At 44.8% G+C, this 15,520-nt stretch overlaps 1 protein-coding gene across 11 annotated transcripts in view; it reads left to right on the top strand.

Annotated features, from left to right (window-relative positions):
* The window catches only part of DOCK7 (dedicator of cytokinesis 7), a 138,691-nt gene that overhangs the window by 122,099 nt on the left and 1,072 nt on the right, over positions 1-15,520 (top strand). For 7 of the 11 annotated variants that reach the window (XM_083157672.1, XM_083157670.1, XM_083157668.1 and 4 more), the window contains 6 exons: positions 4,747-4,872; positions 5,807-5,896; positions 8,683-8,919; positions 9,933-10,076; positions 11,030-11,136; positions 12,667-12,834. In XM_083157672.1, coding sequence (XP_083013798.1) covers positions 4,747-4,872; positions 5,807-5,896; positions 8,683-8,919; positions 9,933-10,076; positions 11,030-11,136; positions 12,667-12,834 — 872 coding nt within the window. Of the gene's footprint in view, positions 1-4,737; positions 4,873-5,806; positions 5,897-8,682; positions 8,920-9,932; positions 10,077-11,029; positions 11,137-12,666; positions 12,835-15,520 lie in introns of all 11 variants that reach the window. The other 4 variants (XM_083157673.1, XM_083157669.1, XM_083157667.1 and 1 more) reach the window with 1 other exon arrangement.

Raw genomic sequence — 15,520 nt, 5'->3', positions numbered from 1 at the left:
TGGTCGCTTCTTTACCCTATCTGGATATAATCTTATATCGCTTTAGATATCGTTCTACGTAAGCCATTGTCTGACGTATTGATTTGCCTAGTGTCCCCTATATTGTAACCTGATTATCGGTGCTCAGGAATCATCGCTGGGAGCGGCCATTGAGCTTTTTAGGATCGATGATACCTATATCAACATCGGTTTGCAGACGTTACAATGGAACCGACCTCAGTAGTGAGGGGTAGACCCCCACCCCCTCCGTTCACGAACCCTTAAGAGTCAGGGGCTTCCCGTCGTTAATAAGCAAGTTCAGGCCAGGCCTCAGTTGTTAAATGTGGCTAAATCGACCCCTGAAGTTTTTTACCAGTTTGTCCAGTCATGTTTGCATGCTAACACCCATTCTTTACCTCCATCCTCTAATCCTGAGGTAGGCAAACCCTAGCTGGCTGGCTGTTGTGGACTACACGTACCAGCATGCCCTGTGAGTCTGGCAGGTCATGCTGATACATAGCTGGATTGCCTACCACAAACTAACTCTATTGCATGCTGTCTCTCCCTACAAGGCCCAAAATCTGAACTGAGAGTTGTTATAGATAAAGAAGCTGGTAAGAGCATTCGTTGATAAATAGGTCAAAGTTTTTCCATATTTTGACAGTTGGAGATTGATCACATTGTACCCACATACAGCATAATCCAGTAATTTGCTAAATTTACAGCAAATCCAGACTAGCTCCTCCCCCCGCAGTAGATGCAACATATAGCTCCTCCCCCCAGGAGATGCAGCGTATAGCAACTCCCCTTCAGTTGAAGCAGTATCTAGCCCCTCCTCCCTTGTAGATGCAGCATCCAGCTCCTCCCTCTAGCCCGGATGCGGCACCTACTGTCTGCAGGGAAATCTTTCTCCACATCACACAGATTTGTGTGTGATTTCTGTAGTCTTTATATAACAACCTTGGTTCCAGGTTCAGTGGCCGGTACGCATGAATTAACCATCCTGGCTGCACGTTGCCTTGTAGGATATTTCCATCTCTGTATTCCATCGCATCTGTGCAGCGCCAGTTGCTTATTCATTTTATATCTTTTTTTTTTTTTTTTTTTTTTGAACGTTCCCTAAATAAAATAATTTTTTCTTTCCTCTGTCTCCCCCCCTCCCCTCCCGGTTGCTGACCCTTCTCCCCACTTTTTACTCTTGTCTGTTGTGGTAAGTTCCATTTATGGATATTTATGTCAATTTTAACTTCAGTCAAGAGAAAAAAAAACTTGATAAAACAGTAACCCTTAGTGTGCCGGCCGAAGTGAGAATATTATATGTATCGATCTATCTGCAATCAATATCAATTTTATATAAAGTGGGTTTCCTTCCATTGTAGTAACCTGTAACCGGCCCAATTACAGCTTCCTACTTTGGCAATAGATGACTCGGCTGGCTCCGCGCCCCCCTCAGGTCCCTCCCCCGCAGTACTGAGAGGGGTTTGCCATGCATTATATATTAAAGGACATACTCCCTGCTGTTATCTATAAGCATATTAGAAGACACTGGAGCATTCCATGATCCTATTAACCCCTTCAGTGGCAATCCCGAGAATTTTCCGGGCTGTGCCTCAGTGTCCAGTCTGGCAAGCCCGGAAAATTCTCGGGATTGCCACTGTTTAGAGCCCTGCTGAGTTCAATCACTGAACTGCCTGCTGCCCGGCTCCTACTCCGTCCTCCTCCCCCCTCCCCTCCGGGTTTTCTATAGAAGTCCCCGGGGACGGGGTGCAGGTGCGCAGGTCCGGGCAGCCGCTGATTGACAGTTCAGCGGCGCTGCCCGGACCCAGGGAGGCAGTGGTGCCCGGACCCAGGGAGGCTCTCCCCATAAAAAACTCACCCAATAGGGCGCACACTCCCCCCCCCCCCCAAAAAAAAAAACACCACTGAAGGGGTTAAAGCAGTGATAGGGAACTTTCCGCTCTCCCACTGTTATTGAACTACACATCCCAGCATGCCCTGCTACAGTTTTGATATTTGTCCATGCTAAAACTGTTGCAGGGCATGCTGGGATGTGTAGTTCGATAACAGCTGGAGGGCCGAAGGTTCCCCATCCTGTATTAAAGGGTATCCGGATGTTAATGGTAGACAATGTCTAAGTCCACAATCACTGGTGATTAGGTCGACACAGGTTTTTCATGGTTTTTGTGTCTGTCGACCTAGACACCGTATAAGTTTATTGCATCCCCTCACGTGGCTCGCTATGCTTCGGGCACAGTGTGTCGCACACTAATATAATCCCCCTTCACTGGGATGACCCAGTCGGTTACAAAAAAAAATTGTGAAAAATGTGTGTCGACCATGTTTGTCGACCTGTCAGTGTCAGAGTACGTTTACCATTTTAAGGTGTTGACCTACTCACGGTCGACAATTAGTGGACGACCTAGTGATTATCGACAAGGTTGACCCAAGCAAAATTTCGACACATGTAAAGGTCAACGTGCATATTTTTCACAATTTTTAAAGAAACTTTTCAAGCTTTACCATCAACCCCCACACTTGAGCCAGCATCTGGCTCCTCCCCCCCTGTTGAGCCAGCATCTGGCTCCTCCCCCCCCTGTTGAGCCAGCATCTGGCTCCTCCCCCCAGTTGACAATATCAACATGTTGACGTAGACATTGTCTGTGAGATGATCCACACCCTTATTGAAGCAAGGGGCTGTAAGCCGAGCACTTTAATATGGGTCACGGAAATCTACAGTGACTTCTAATATCCATAACAATGTACAGCAGGTATGTTGTCCCTCCATAAGGCACCAGTTTTCCTAGTGAACGGTACAGTGATGACCTCATAAAGTGTAAGCGGTGACATCACACCTGGGCATTTATACAGACACTATTGGCCGTAGTTTATAAGTCTGCTAGCCTCACTTGTGTAATATGTAACAATGCCGGTGGCTGTGGTCTGTCTCTCCGCCTCTCTGTTTGGTATAACCCCCTCTTCAGCTGCTCTATTATTTTATCCATAAAATAATAGGTGAATTAGCGCTTTAGTCTCTTATAATCCCCTCTGCTGCTCTGCGCATTCCATCTTTTATTAGAGCTTCGTGTGGTCTCCGTTCTTACATTACACACCGGGTAACAGGCTCCCGATATATTCCATCCTCTTTGGTCCACTTTCATATTGTTCTTCTACATAAGAAAGGGTTTATATTATTTTGGTTGGCGCTCGTAATCTCTACGGGTGGGAAAATGTCTTATTACAACTGTTGCGGACCGGCTTTGCCAGTTATAAGTGATGGGACAGTGGTTAAATTCAGAGGAGATATGTTTGGTTGATGATGATGACACAGACACATAAGGGATGGAAAAAACACATGAAACGAAACACCCGGAACGGCACCCTCACCTTGCCCCGTTGTATGTTTTTGCATTTGAACATGAAATGATCCTGTGACCTCTTCACAATGAGCCTGAGGTTCTGACCTTAGATTGCACTGATGGCTTAAGCTGGACCAAGGAACTTGGAAAACCCAGATTGTCTCAAATGTGTCAACACGGATAATCCAGCATGTGCCCACAACTCGTAATGACCTGTCATTGTTCTGGGTTGGCTGTGAGATGAAGGGCAGTATCCGTGTTACTCTACCTTGGTTATGACCCAAGGAACCACAGTCCTGGGTGGTGCCCAGGAGCAGGTGACTTGGGTTGACCAAGAAGACTTAGCAGCTACTAGTACCAGCTCCTGTTGCTCAGCTGAAGACCTACTTCCCCGCTCTCCGTGTTCTATCGGTGGTAACACAGGAGCTGACTGGTGATGGTGGGAGGTCTGTGGCTATTTTTTATCTGTACCTACTTACTATCTGCTCACTTCATCAGTACAATCCAAGGACATTGCTTTATTTACTTTGTGGTGTGAGGGATCTAGAAGAGGAATTTCTCTAATGCAAACACCACAATGCAGGGAAGGGTGAATGGCCCCTACCGGTGAGTTTCCGATGTGGTTTTTTTTTCCAGGCTGTACTTTTAATGCTCGTTTATATTGTTATAATTTATCCATTCACTTCAGTTTTGTCTTCCACAAGAAAACCTGCGTTCCTGGTGATACTATAATTGGCCGATATACAGTATATGCGGCACATTGCTGAACAATGTAAGAAAGCCACCTATTGGAACATGAGTTTCCTATAGCCACATCCCAGTCCTGCGTGAGCCATGGTCACTAACCGATTCACACTGGGACAGATGTACTAAGTGCACACAGATATAGTACCAGCCAACCAGCTATCTGTCATTTTTTCAAACAGCCTGCAACATGACAGTTAGGAGCCGATTGGCGGGTACTTTCTCTCTGTCTGCGGTTGAGCCCACACTGGCCCTTATTCAGATCTGATCGCAGTACAACTTTGTTCTCAAAATGGGAAAAAACATGTGCACTGCAGGTGGGGCAGATGTAACATGTGCAGAGAGAGTTAGATTTGGGTGGGGTGTGTTGAAACTGAAATCTAAATTGCAGTGTAAAAATAATGCAGCCAGTATTTACCCTGCACAGAAACAAAATAACTCACACAAATCTAACTCACTCTATACATGTTACATCTGCCCCACCTGCAGTGCACATTTTGAGAACAGATTTGTACTGCGATCAGGCCTTAATAAAAGCCACTGTGTATGGGCGCTGACTACACGTTAGATCGGCCTTGCTCTGTAGGATGGTCTAGATTTGTGTTTCTGGCAGTATTCAGTGACCATGCGTAATCTGCCCCCCCTCATGTTCTCCTAGAATGGGAAGCGGATGTTTGGAACCTATTTCCGTGTTGGTTTTTATGGAACCAAATTCGGAGACTTGGACGAACAGGAGTTTGTTTACAAGGAACCGGCCATTACAAAACTGGCAGAAATATCGCACAGGTTGGAGGTAAGAGTCGTCTTTTCCTTCACCGAAATCCTATGTTCCCGGTAACATCGGTGCTATCCGGGTTACCAACTGTATTTATTCATTTTGTTTGCACTATACAGAAACCAGTGAAAATACAGTATATGTGGTGGTCTCCGATTTATTACCAGTTATTTATGCGCACACATATTCCGCAGGGCTATAGAGAAGATTTGCCCAGTAACATCAGCCCCTGCCCCAGTGGAGCTTGAAATCTATGTGCTAAATTCATGGTTGTGTCCAATTATCATGAAGTGTGCTGTTATTGACAGACTGCGCACAAGCTGCACATTTTTGAAGTGGCTGCTGCGATCCCACTTTTAGGCCCTTATCCAGATCTGATCGCAGTACAAATTTGTTTAGAAAATGGGCAAAACCATGTGCACTGCAGGTGGGGCAGATGTAACATGTGTAGAGAGATGGGTACTGGCGGTGGACAGGCAGCAAGTGAACGGGCAGTGAGAGGTGCCTGCACAATGGCTAGCCTCCCCTGCTTCTACGGCCAATTACCTGGGTTTAACCTGCTAAAAACCCTGCTTGATTCAGTAGACCCGGTATTTTTACTTGGTCACCACTTCCACTGACAAAATCCCGGGTTGATGCGCATTCACGTGCAAAAACACTGGATTTTTAGGCCGATAGAAAAGGGGTACGAGTTAAATTTCATAACAGATCAGGCTTCTCCCCTATACTCAGCACCCTACTCAGACCAGCCAGTTGATATTTTAGCACCCCAAGAGCCAGGCACATTTTATCAATGCAAATATCACATGCAAGATAGTCCCACTGACCATACAGAATGGTCAGATAGGCATTCTACTCTCAGCCCTGCCCCAGGCATTACTAGTCCATGGCTGCAGCTATAGCAGTTGTTCTGCTGTTACATAACTGTGACGCTCTTTCCTTTGTCATTCAGGGATTCTATGGAGAGAGATTCGGGGAAGATGCTATGGAAGTTATAAAGGACTCCAACCCAGTCGATAAATGCAAATTAGATTCTAACAAGGTAAGAGACCATACCGCAGAGCCGGGGGGACCTGCACGGTTTAGGTCAGGGGGGAGCAGTTTGGAGAAGGCCCTCGGGGGGTCCCAGGTAAGGGTCTCGGGAGACGCTTCTAGGTTTAGAGCCATTTTGCTGAAGCTGTTCTGTTAAAAGGGGATAAAGGCGAGGGTGATAAACGTCCTGCCAAGCAGCCCCTAACTGTCATTTTCCAAACATGGCCTATAACATGACAGGAGCCGATTGGCTGGAAATACGACTTGAAAAAGGTATACGTATGACAAAGTCGACATGAGGTCGCCTTACACTAATTGTGGGGGTCCATGTCGACATTGGCGACTAAAAAAGTGAAAAAATCCTGTCTACCTTTTTTCACGATGACCTATTGACCCTGTCGACCTATTGGCTGTCTTATCTTTTTACTGTAGATCTAGCAACCGGATACCAAAACTATTCATTGACTAGAGGTGCCCACACACTAGAAAGATCTGCGATCATAAGATGTGCGCATAAATTAGCCTTGAAATCTTTTTTCCGTCCTGGACAAAAGATTTCAGGCAAGCGCACATCTTCACCAAAGATTTTTCTTAAGATCCCGTGTGCGTTCCTTTGGATCTTTGGTTAAATCTTCTGATCTTTTGTGCAGCACGTAAGATCAGAAGATTCAGCTAAAGATCCACGGGAGCGCGCATCGGACCAATATCGACCGATTATCGGTAAACATCGGCCGATTTATCGGAAATCGGCCAATCGGTCCAAAAATCGTTCTAGTGTGTGGGCACCTTAAATCTCTGTGGAAATCACTGTTGGATAATATATATATATAACTCACATTAAAACTTGTAGTAAAATTGGTCAATCGCTTATATCCATCTGTCAGAGCTTTTATGTTACCTAGGTGGCTGCAAGTCCAGATCAGGGAAGCCTTAGGAGACAGGTGTTATGTAGTAATTGCGGTTATCCAATTTTCCTCGTAACATTTGGCTATTAGCATTTGTAATGTAAGCGGTCACCTAGGACTCAGATTGATATTGATTATTCTGTAACCAACATGGTAAAATGGGACACCTGTTCTCAAGCAACAGCATTGGGCTCTGGGAGGGATTAGTAAATCATCTGATGTGTTTAATACATTTCTGTTCAGTTTGCAGATTTTATCGTGGAGAATAATATTTATTATTTTTATCTATTATTTATTAACAGTTTCTTATATAGCGCACACATATTCCGCAGCGCTGTACAGAGAATGTATTTGAACAATCACATCAGTCCCTGCCCCAGTGGAGCTTACAATCTATATTCCCTACCACATGTACACGCACACACAGACATTCTAGGGTTAATTTTGTTGGGAGCCAATTAGCCTACCAGTATATTTTTGGATTGTGGGAGGAAACCGGAGTGCCGGGAGGAAACCCACGCAAGCACAGGGAGAATATACAAACTCCACACATTATAAGGTCTCTGGCAAGTCCTGCAACCGCCACAGTTGTAACCTCTGAAAGTCATATAATAGTTAGTAATAAAGTTGCCACGATTACCGCAGCTGTGATACTTGCTCTTCATTTATGTCGTGCCCAGATCCTGTAATGAACAAAACTCATTGCTTTGGTCTCTTGTCACTACATTAAGACTATAGAAAAGTCCCCATTATATTAACATTAAGGCAACGCACTAATTAGAAATGACTGTTTAGTCCTACATCCTGTCCGTATATACATAGTCGCATATAGGCTAAACCATTGTGTATAAATACCGTAATTATGCTGCATTACTGTACCCAGGACTCTGGGTATTTAAGAATGTGTAATTTATTGTTTTTGACAATATTTGTTTTTAAAACCAATTTTTATCTCCATTTATGTGTCCCATATTCATATGTCCCATATGTTGGACATTACAGATTCTGAGACCTGCTTTTCTATTGCTGTTAAAGAGAATAGGGATCCGTCCACAAAAGTCATTGACCCAACCCCACCCCCAGAGAGATCATTTGTATCCTGCATCCTGATTGGTTACTAGCATTTTGCTTATTTCTGAAGGAAAACGTATTGCTACAGTTTGATTAGCAGACGCTAGTAAGCAGACGAGGTCCGGGTCACAGGTGCTCCTAGTCATCTCTATCAGTGGGACACCCTTCGCTGGGGTGTAGGGTGTCACTGGGGTGAGGTCATATTTTTGTTGGGAACCTCGAGCACAATATATATAGTCTTTATCTAGCACCATGTCACAAAAGCAATGGCCATACGTTCTTTCTACACCAGTGACATTCTCGCTCGCTTGCTCTGTGGCCTGTATGCAAATCTGTATAATTGGGTCTTATGTAACGGTGATTCCAGTTGGACGTTAATGCTACAGCCGATTGACTGTCTATTGAGACGCCCACCAGTTGCAGTACCAATTTATCACACCGCTAAGTTTCAATGGAATCTGGCTGCCGGTGTCCTAGTCTGTTTTGAAGAAGTCCCTGACACACCCACCTCCGACATACCTGCCGACTCAGGTCACCACCTACGCAGTTACAAACTGTGCCACCAGTGGTGACCATTGAGATGCATGACCTTTCTTCATCTGCCCCGAACCCGGCCCACAGATCTACAGGCAGCCAATCAGCAGCCGGAGTGCTTGAGCTCTGCCACTTATTGGCTCCTGCATTTGCGTTCTGTATCTTTTGCTGGCGCTACGGACAGACTTTGCACATGTATATTATATACTTCACAGTCTATTAATGCAGAAACTGCGATTGTTATTCTTAAGTCTTCTTGTAAACCTGTGATCTTGTCCTGTCCCAGGCGTTCATCCAGATAACCTACGTGGAGCCGTACTTCGACACCTATGAAATGAAGGACAGGATCACCTACTTTGATAAGAACTACAACCTGCGGAGGTTCATGTACTGCACCCCGTTTACTCTAGACGGGCGAGCGCACGGGGAGCTACACGAGCAGTTCAAGCGAAAGACCATCCTGACCACGTCACACGCTTTCCCGTACATCAAGACGCGCATTAACGTCATCCACAAGGAGGAGGTGAGACACCGGCTCGTAGGTCTATGTTTCCCGTCAGCTACTCATCTTCTGCGCTTTGGCTTCCCTGACGCCCAAGAGCTGCTTAGGAAATTTGATCTCTCGCCTTTAATGATCATTTCTCTGGTTCTGCAAACACCACAGTTCAGATGACCTTTAACCCCATCTCTTCCAAACTGAGGTGTATATTTATTAAGCCTGGTGAAGTGATAAAGCAGAAGGTCATAGCGCACCAGCCAATTATTATGATCAAGCTACAAGGCTGGATTTGAAAAATGACAGTTAGAAGATTGACTTGCTGCTACATCATTACTTTCCACTTGATCACTTCTCCAGGGTTATTAGATCTGCCCCTCTGAATTCACTGAGTGGAGGAGAAAAATAATACATTTGTGAAACAGAGGAAATGAAGTGTATACAGCTTTAAAAAAAAACTAGGTCCTGTGTAAAGTGAACAAAAATTTGTACATTGTTGCAAACCTATATATATATATATTTTTTGCAATTGTGTGGGCAAAATATTTTTAGTGTCTACGGCAGTGGTTCCCAAGCTTTTTGGAATCATGGCACCCTATAGTATCAGAGATTTTTCCACGGCGCCCCTAGGGTAAAAGTTTCTTATTTAGAAATTAAGAAAAAAAATCTGAATTAAATACATTTTGTTTATGATGTCATCTTTAGGTTTAATTATGCGGTGAGGGACAGAATTAGCTTCCGTTTGTCCACAAATTTTAAAGATTGACATAAAAAAAGCATTGATTTTGACCAATACATTTACCATAATTAATTTGAGTTGGTCCTGGACCACCAACTCGAGGCACCCCTGCAGGGATCCCAAGGAACCCCTGGGTGCCGTGGCACACAGTTTGGGAACCAGTGGTCTACGGGACGATTTATCTAGCTCATTTCTAGCCTGCGTCGTAGCTGTAATGGCGCCATGTACAAGCTGCAGGACACTATGCTGAGATAGTAGCGGGGCAACATGGTGATGTGATTGCTTTTGTGTGTAATTGCAGGTCATTCTGACCCCCATTGAAGTTGCCATTGAAGACATGCAAAAAAAGACTCAGGAATTAGCGTTTGCCACCCACCAAGATCCAGCTGACCCAAAAATGCTGCAGATGGTCCTTCAGGGTTCGGTGGGGACAACAGTGAATCAGGTCAGTCCCGAGTTACCGCGTGTCTCCTGGGTGGAAATAGTGCTGCACAAAACATACACACAGGTTGTCGCAGAGTGATGACCTCATTTGTTAACATACCTCACTGGCAGGTGTGGCTCCCCTATTTGAATTTTGGACAGTGGTGCAGTCCCACCTCTGCCACTGGTAAGGAAGTCCAGGAGCAGAGTATTTTGTCCCTCATGGAATGGGACATGTTGGGAGGTATGGTTCCGATGGTGATTGGTGAAATGGTAATTTCTACAAAGCGGAAACTGTGTTGTTTGTAAAGCCATGACCCATAGTTTATAATCTGTTTTCTGTGAGAGCTGTAGCTTTGCTCCAGTTAATATATATATAAATAAATATATATATATATATATATATATATATATATATATATATATATATATATAAGCATATGCAATAGGGTCTGAGTTTGCGGGATGCTGGATGATCCCGGGTGTTTTCTTTTAAAGCGGCAATGAAGGTTTTGCCTAGTAAATGGTTGCCGCTTTAATAAAACATTCAAGATCATCCGGTGTCCCGCAGCTCTGGCGAACTCCGACCCTATTGTATGTGTCATCATTTTTCAACAACTGTGCCTTGAACTGTTCTTAATCTAGAGATGTCCACACCAGTTTACAGCCACCACCAGTTCTACTGCTAGTCACTGTCAGTGGGTCCAGATCTGGCTGCTGCCCGCCCACCCCTCCCTCATGTCATCCGCTAATCTTCATGAGATTTTTTTTGTTACCTGGGGGACCAGTGTGGTGGTTTTTATTTCATATGGGGACCAATGTATTGTTGTTTTTTTTCCCCTGTGGAGGCCAATGTTTTACCGTTTGCCTTGGTATTTTTAAAATCTCGTTTGGTGTCCTGCCAGTTGAAATAGGTTTAAAATCACTGTCTTTGCGAAATGTTGTTGTTTTCACTCTGGGCCTGGTTTCTTGCAGGGACCCCTGGAGGTTGCTCAGGTGTTTTTATCGGAGATTCCGAATGATCCAAAATTGTTTCGGCACCATAACAAACTGAGACTTTGTTTCAAAGACTTCACAAAAAGGTACCTGTGGCTTATGATGCATGGTTATTTGACTTATTCTGTTATTAGTGACTCTTATACATTCCAGTTGGGACCCTTTCTTTGTCCTCAGGAGATGAACAGCAGGTTTAGACAACATATTGCCAAACTAGTAAACTAGTAACCAAAGCCCCAGATGTCAGACTGGATAGGTTTACAGCAGTGGTGGCCAAACCTGTCCTCCAGATCTACCAACAGTTCATGTGTCTCCTCTGGATCTATATTAAGAATAAATGCAGCATGTTTGAAAATGTGACAGTTAGTAATGACTACGGCTGTGCACCAGATAGATGGTCTGGGAAATGTGACAGTTGGTAATGACTGCAGCTGTGCACCAGCTAGGTGATCTGGGAAATGTGACAGTTGGTAATGACTGCAGCTGTGCACCAGCTAGGTGATCTGGGGAATGTGACAGTTAGTAATGACTGCACTTGGGCACCAGCTAGGTGATCTGGGGAATGTGACAGTTAGTAATGACTACACCTGTGCACCAGATAGGTGCCTGGGAAACATGACAGTTAGTAATGACTACGGCTGTGCACCAAATAGATGGTCTGGGAAATGTGACAGTTAGTAATGACTACAGCTGTGCACCAGCTAGGTGATCTGGGGAATGTGACAGTTGGTAATGACTGCAGCTGTGCACCAGCTAGGTGATCTGGGGAATGTGACAGTTAGTAATATCACTCTGTCCTTCATTTACATATACTAAGTCCTTCTCATTGCAACATTGTTAAAAACCACGGGCACCCCGTATATTAGGCGTACACCCTGAACATTATGTCATTCTGATTCGGCCAAAACCAACATACCAGACCGAGGTTGTCTCCGTGTATTACCGGACCGAGGTTGTCTCCGTGTATTACCGGACCGAGGTTGTCTCCGTGTATTACCGGACCGAGGTTGTCTCCGTGTATTACCGGACCGAGGTTGTCTCCGTGTATTACCGGACCGAGGTTGTCTCCGTGTATACCCAGGTTAGGAGTATTCATGATTTCCAGATACAGTTCTTGCTATAATCCTCTACTGATTACAAGCCATGATAATATAAGGTAAATTAATTAGACCCTTCATTTTTCCCACTATTAGGGGCCAATCCAATTAACCCTAATGTATTTGCAGGGGGTGAGGAAGTGCAGATGAATGCTGCACTTAGTATACTGCCGACTTATGTATTTTTAGTTCACAGCCCCGAGAACAAGTGGGAGCCACGAGATGTGCCAGTTGGGGTCCCGTCGCCAGCGTTTACACACCGCTGCATTAGCAACGGCTCGTTGGATTGACGCCTTAATTTGTGTATCTAGATTGTGCATTTCCTGGACGTCTCCACAGGAATGTATGCATGCCTCAGGCTAATGGTCTCGAAAGTTTTGGATAATAATGAGATATTTGGTCAGTGTGATGATACTTTCTGTGCTACGAAGAGAAGACTCTGCCGGGCGGAGGCAGCGTCCCCGGGTGATTTCGTGGGTTGAGCCTTTGTGGCTAATCTGTGGTCTGTCTGTCCGCTAGGTGCGAGGACGCTCTGCGTAAAAATAAGAGCCTCATCGGACCGGATCAAAAGGAATATCAGCGGGAACTGGAGCGCAACTACCACCGCCTGAAGGAGGCGCTGCAACCGCTCATAAACCGGAAGATCCCGCAGTTGTACAAAACTGTGATTCCCGTCACGTGTCACAGGTAAATTATCGGCTGTGATCACCACTACAATAGAGATTTTGATGCCAAAAAAAAAAAAAAAAGATTTATTGGTGTTTCCAGTGGGTATAAAGAAGCACCCAGTTGGCCCTGTGGTTCTAAAAGTACAATATGTTATTTCTGGAACCACGTTTGCTGTATATTGTATCCTCTATCGTATCGCATAATTCCTGGGCGAGTCGGGGTTAGGGCGCCCCGGTGCCGGGGGGGGGGGGGGGGGGGGGGGTGTACCTGTCCTGCGGCTGTGTATATAAAGCTTGCGGCGGCAGCGGGGGGTCCCTGCAGTCAAGAAATAACAAGCGCTATCCGCCTGGCTACGCAGAAGCGCTTCTGTTGTGGAAACACTGGCCGAACGGCGCACGCTGATTGGCTGAATCTCAGCCAATCAGCGTGCAGCCAGTGTTTCCACAACAGAAGCGCTTCCGCGTAGCCAGGCGGATAGTGCTCGTTATTTCTTGACTGCAGGGACCCCCCGCTGCCGCCGCAAGCTTTATATACACAGGCGCAGGACAGGTACCCCCGCGGCACTAGATTTGCCTAGTGGTGGTGCTGGCCCTGCCTGGGTGTGCTTAGAAGTCTGCTGTGTGGATGCGATACTATATAAAATGATATGTATAATTGATGTAACATCTGCAAGTGTCAAACCCAGAGCTATCCGTCCTAATCCATGGGGCCAGGGGGCTGATTAATATCAAATCAATCATAAAGCTTTGTTCTTCACATCCCAGATCAATCCCTTTTCGTGCTACCTAGTCCCTGCGGCCGCTGGCTGTCCATATATTATGCGACTTTGTTACATTGTGATTTCTATTTCACATTCATCCATGTTCTTTGCATTGTAAATGTTTAATTTCTCATAGATATATGTGGACCCGAGGCGGTTTTGTGTACAATAAAACTAATGAAACTTCCTTTATCACATAAATATTCATTAGTTCTGGCGAGCGCGGAATTGTCAGCCTGGTTAGTTTCTGATTAATAAGCGCGGATGTAAAAATGGATTTATATTTACTAATAAATCTCTTCTGAAGCCATGGGGCATACAAGCTAACCCATATACTGTATGTCTCATGGAGGCTGGGATACTTTCAGGATATAGCCATTATACAATCAACTGTACGCCGGACGTCTTTGGGGGTATTCAATGTGTGACGATTCCGACAGTCGGAAATATCTGCACTTCTTGACAGGAGTAGGTTGAACTTACATTCGACCTATTCAGTCTATCTGATCTATCTGACTGTCGGAAACTTTCAGACAGTCGGAAAACCCGTGGATCGGCAAAAACAGCCATAGATTCATGAAAGCGGCTGCCGATTTGACAATGTAGCGGCTGTTTTCGACCATGCAGATTTGACTTTTAAAAGATTGAATTTGCATGGGCAACCATGCGGCCCAAAAACGAGCACACATTGAATAACCCCCTTTAATTGGTAACAGTATGACTAAGGGCCAGATGTATCAAGCTTCAAAAAGCGATCAAGTGGAGAGTGAAAACTGAAATTATTCAAATCCAGTCTATAATATTACAGCTAGGAGCTGATTGGCTGGTTGTTTATCGCTCTCCACTTGATTACTTATTGAAGCTTGTTACATCTGGCCCTAATAGACTACATCAAACTGTGTGTACATTCTGTTTTTCTATGCGATTGTGCTTATATAAGCAAAATCAAATTGAAATCGAACGGAAATCGATTGCTTTCAATTTGCTCCCGATGTGCGGCATCATATAGAAAAATAGACTGTGCAGGCAAAGGGGTGTATTCCATGCGGAGGTGAGCTGTGACCGCTCGCCCTGTCAGTATTCAATGGACCCCCTGCATACGCCAATTCCCCCTCGCTGCAAAAACGGAACGAGGGGGAATCGGAATGCGGACGCAGAAACAGCGAGACTTGCGGCTAAATGCAGCATGCTCCCTGCATTAGCCACGAGCCTCGCTGTTTGAGGGAATCCTCGCTGTCCTCTAACAGTGAGGATTCCCTCAGAACATTTAACACAGTGAGATTTCTTACTATTTAGACTATATAGTACAGATCTGTACTCAATGCGGCCGGCGAGGGGGTTAAACAGCGAGGATCACTTGTTTTCTGCGATACCCGCCTTTTAACCCCTTCGCCCGGCCGCACTGAATACAGATCTGTAGTATATAGTCTAAATCAAACGTGTACACAGCGCCGTGCGATTCGATCCAGATCGAATCTGGATAGAATAGAAAATGAATCGAACAATGTGTACAACCCTTAAGGGATACCACAAAATTTAGGTATAGCGCAAACCAATCTGCTACAGAGACAATTAGCTTAGGTATAGATGTATCAAAGCTTGGAGAGACCGAATGTATCAACCAATTTTGTAATTTTACCATCCAAATTTTTTTCCCCCGCATCTTGTGAAATTATATTTAGGTGCTGTGTGGCTGGTACTTTATCTCTCTCAAGCTTTGATGACTCTCCACCTTCATGTTAAGGGGGGTGAATGAAGCTAGCAGGACTGTTCTCAAAACATTTATGAACCTTTAAAAATGAATGTATAAAATGATGTTCTAAAATGTGTGTTTTAACTCTAAAAGCCCAACATTGTTTGAAAACGATTTTAATCGACCTAAAAAATTGATGGACATCGATTAAAATTAAAATGGACCTTTAGGGAATATACCCAAAGTTGCAG

Source organism: Crinia signifera, chromosome 8 (assembly GCF_055691185.1).
Source record: "Crinia signifera chromosome 8, ASM5569118v1, whole genome shotgun sequence".
Lineage (NCBI taxonomy): Eukaryota > Metazoa > Chordata > Amphibia > Anura > Myobatrachidae > Crinia > Crinia signifera.
Note: the sequence above shows the minus strand (reverse complement) of the source record. Positions and strands in the feature narration are given on the sequence as shown.